Source organism: Nannospalax galili, unplaced genomic scaffold, assembly GCF_000622305.1.
Source record: "Nannospalax galili isolate Female #2095 unplaced genomic scaffold, S.galili_v1.0 scaffold6882, whole genome shotgun sequence".
Classification (NCBI taxonomy): domain Eukaryota; kingdom Metazoa; phylum Chordata; class Mammalia; order Rodentia; family Spalacidae; genus Nannospalax; species Nannospalax galili.
In genome coordinates, this window is record NW_008348357.1 from 9577 (window position 1) to 13733 (window position 4157).

Genomic DNA, 4157 nt, shown 5'->3' on the forward strand with positions numbered 1-4157 from the left:
TGGGGTTTTTTTTTTTTTTTCTTTAAAATTCTAATAAAATTGAAAAAGCTTAATTTGGCTGATTTCAGGACCACCTGGAAAGACTACCAGACTCAAAAAATTCCAAATCAGCCAAATGTAAGCTTTTACAATTTTATTAGAATTTTAAAGAAAAAGCCTCAGGGCAGGGGAGGTAATCTTGGCAGCTGCCTTGAGGAGGTGAATGGTGGGAAGAAGGAAAGAAAGCCATAGGAAGCCATGCAGGTTTACAGCCGGGGTGGGAGGTCAGACGTGTGGGTGACTCACAGCCACATGGCTGAGAGAAGGAAGCTGTAGAGACAAAGTAAATAAATACTGTAAGATGCTAGGGGCAACCCAAAGCCTTAAAGAAACCATATTTACTAAGAAAGGAATGAAGAAGAAAAGGAGAAATTATGCTTTCTTGAAGAGTTCAGGAAAGCAGACAGACTTACAGAGACCTACATGACTGTGGCTGGTCCTGAAGTTCTGCAGAGGTCTGCACTAGTTCCAGGCAGGAAATATTTGCTACCTCATTAACGCACTAGGTATTCTGCCCATCTATTTAGCATAACTTAAGGGGAAACTGTCTTCCTAGGAGTGGTTCTATCACCAGGTAATTGACCAATGAGACTGGACAAGTGGGTCCTCCAACAGACAGACTAGACATTTTTATAGTCCGGACCAGTTAAATTTATGGGGCTTTTTGCTACTCTATCAATCTGATACCCTATTGTGACCTCTGCAGGTATTGCATGACAGTGGATGTACTTACATACCTGCAGGCAAAACATACAAAAATAAAAAAATAAAAAATTTTAATTTTTTAAAAAGGAGCTCATAGCCAGTCCTGGTGGCACACACCTTTAATCCCAGCACTTGGGAGGCAGAGGCAGGTGGATCTCTGTGAGTTCGAGGCCAGCCTGGTTTACATAGTAAGTTCCAGGACAGCTGGAGCTACAGGGAGACCTGTCTCAAAAAGATCAAGAAAATAAATAAATAAAAGGAGTTCAAGGTCATCCTTAGCTACGTAGGAAGTTTAAGGCCACCTTGGACTACATAAGACTCTGCCTCAAAAACAAAAATTCAGTCCTTGTGATGTGTGCGATCTATGCCTGTAAACTCAGCATTCTGGGGGCTGAAGTAGGAAGATGGCTGGTGAGTTTAAGGCCATCCTGGCTATGTAGTAAGACCCTGTCTTAAGAGAAAAAGGTAATCAGTCATGTTTTGTGGAAATATCCATTGTAATTGGGGCAGGCAGGTGAGCACATGTGCTGAAGGAGTACAGGGGTCACAGTTTAGCAGGACCTACTGTTATCTCTGTAGGCCCTGACAATCAGCATCTCAAAGCTCATGCTTTTTGTCAGAAATTTAGTTACAAATGACAGAAATCCATTCAAACTATCCTGTGTAAAAAAAATGATAAATTAAGCCGGGCATGGTGGTGCACGCCTTTAATCCCAGCACTCAGGAGGCAGAGGCAGGCTGATCTCCATGAGTTCAAGACCAGCCTGGTCTACCTAGCAAGTTCCAGGATAGCTGGGGCTACAGGGAGACCATGTCTCAAAAAAAAAAATCCTCAAAAAAGAGTTCAGATAAATTAGTATGAAATTCTGGCAAATTACATAAAACCCAAGAGAGATAAATAAGCCAGACCCTAGAGAGTATAAAAGCCAGAAACTGCTCTCAACAGCCAAGGTGAGTCAGCCTCCCTCCGGTGATGGTGGCACTCACCTCTGCTTCTGGGCCTCTCTATGTTTCTTCTCTTTTCTCACCTTTCTCCACTTCCTCATATATATGGCTATCCCTGGTATTCCCAAATTGCCATTTCAGGATATCCTTGACTGGCTTAGTCAAGTGTTCATCAGAAATTGAGTCAGTCATGTCTTGGAAGCCACAATCTTGTGACCTGGTGCCTACCCTGCAGAAGACAGGGAGTTCTAAGTGTGCATCCAGGCTCTCCCTAACCTTACTAATTAGAATATTCCTGCAGGCATAGTGAAAGGTTTGCATTTGCAAACTAAAAAGAGGGAACTGGGCTCGGGGGAGGGGGGTTGGGAGCAGGTGGGTACATTTCCTCTAGGTAGAAAAAGTATCTGGCAATTAAGGTAGCGTTCATAATGTGTGCATATATGATTGATAAGTACTATTGGCTTGGATTTTTTGTTGTTGTTTTTGGTCTTTTTGAGACTGGGTCTCCCTGTAGCCCCAGCGGTCCTTGAACTCACAGAGATCTGCCTGCCTCTGCCTCCCAAGTGCTGGGATTAAAGGCAGCTTGGATTCTTTTTTATGATGATGATCAAACCCAGAGCCAGATGCATGCTAAACACTTACTGTACTACCATGCTACACCCAGAACCAAATTTGGATACTCTTTCTTTGTTGGTTTTGTTTGTTTTATGTTTGTTGTATTTGGAGGGGGTGGTTGGTTGGTGGTGGGGGTTGTGTTTTGTTGTTGTTGTTGTTTTTGAGGCATAATCTCACTACATAGCACTGACTGGAACTCACAGAGATCTGCCTGCCTCTGCCTCACAAGTGCTGGGATTAAAGGCAGCTTGGATTCTTTTTTATGATGATGATCAAACCCAGAGCCAGATGCATGCTAAACACTTACTGTACTACCATGCTACACCCAGAACCAAATTTGGATACTCTTTCTTTGTTGGTTTTGTTTGTTTTATGTTTGTTGTATTTGGAGGGGGTGGTTGGTTGGTGGTGGGGGTTGTGTTTTGTTGTTGTTGTTGTTTTTGAGGCATAATCTCACTACATAGCACTGACTGGAACTCACAGAGATCTGCCTGCCTCTGCCTCACAAGTGCTGGGATTAAAGGCAGCTTGGATTCTTTTTTATGATGATGATCAAACCCAGAGCCAGATGCATGCTAAACACTTACTGTACTACCATGCTACACCCAGAACCAAATTTGGATACTCTTTCTTTGTTGGTTTTGTTTGTTTTATGTTTGTTGTATTTGGAGGGGGTGGTTGGTTGGTGGTGGGGGTTGTGTTTTGTTGTTGTTGTTGTTTTTGAGGCATAATCTCACTACATAGCACTGACTGGAACTCACAGAGATCTGCCTGCCTCTGCCTCACAAGTGCTGGGATTAAAGGCAGCTTGGATTCTTTTTTATGATGATGATCAAACCCAGAGCCAGATGCATGCTAAACACTTACTGTACTACCATGCTACACCCAGAACCAAATTTGGATACTCTTTCTTTGTTGGTTTTGTTTGTTTTATGTTTGTTGTATTTGGAGGGGGTGGTTGGTTGGTGGTGGGGGTTGTGTTTTGTTGTTGTTGTTGTTTTTGAGGCATAATCTCACTACATAGCACTGACTGGAACTCACAGAGATCTGCCTGCCTCTGCCTCACAAGTGCTGGGATTAAAGGCAGCTTGGATTCTTTTTTATGATGATGATCAAACCCAGAGCCAGATGCATGCTAAACACTTACTGTACTACCATGCTACACCCAGAACCAAATTTGGATACTCTTTCTTTGTTGGTTTTGTTTGTTTTATGTTTGTTGTATTTGGAGGGGGTGGTTGGTTGGTGGTGGGGGTTGTGTTTTGTTGTTGTTGTTGTTTTTGAGGCGGGGAGTGATTGAACCTAGGGCCTTGCACATGCTAGGTAAGCACTCTACCTCTGAGCCTTTATCTCCAGCCCCTATCTTTGCCTTTTTAAACATCAAACAGGTATGAAGGGCTGAATTTTTTCCATTGAGTTATTAAGTTTGTAATATTTCCTCTTTTCTTGCCAGTACCTATAACTACCTGGGGAAAAAGACAAACCAGATGTTGGAGGCTTTCGAACAGAAAGATTTCTCATCAGCTCTCAATTACCAGGTAAACTTGTTCTTCCCCTCATGTAAGGCACAGCCTTCTTCATCAAACAGGTATGAAGGGCTGAATTTTTTCCATTGAGTTATTAAGTTTGTAATATTTCCTCTTTTCTTGCCAGTACCTATAACTACCTGGGGAAAAAGACAAACCAGATGTTGGAGGCTTTCGAACAGAAAGATTTCTCATCAGCTCTCAATTACCAGGTAAACTTGTTCTTCCCCTCATGTAAGGCACAGCCTTCTTTCTTCCTGAGGATCTCTTGTCCTTTCTTTAGCATGCATAAAAGTCACCTCTTTATGTTTCTTGTTACTTTTTCTT

The 4157-nt window shown here is 42.5% G+C and overlaps 1 protein-coding gene across 1 annotated transcript in view; it reads left to right on the plus strand.

The window, feature by feature from the left end:
• The window catches only part of LOC103743787 (N-acetylneuraminate lyase-like), a gene marked incomplete at both ends in the record, with an annotated part of 11711 nt that extends 7669 nt beyond the window's left edge, over positions 1-4042 (plus strand). The window contains 2 exons of the mRNA XM_008845258.1: positions 3758-3892; positions 3958-4042. Of these exons, the coding sequence (XP_008843480.1) occupies positions 3758-3892; positions 3958-4042 (220 nt within the window). The remainder of the gene's footprint in view (positions 1-3757; positions 3893-3957) is intronic.
• Positions 4043-4157: the final 115 nt, after the last annotated feature.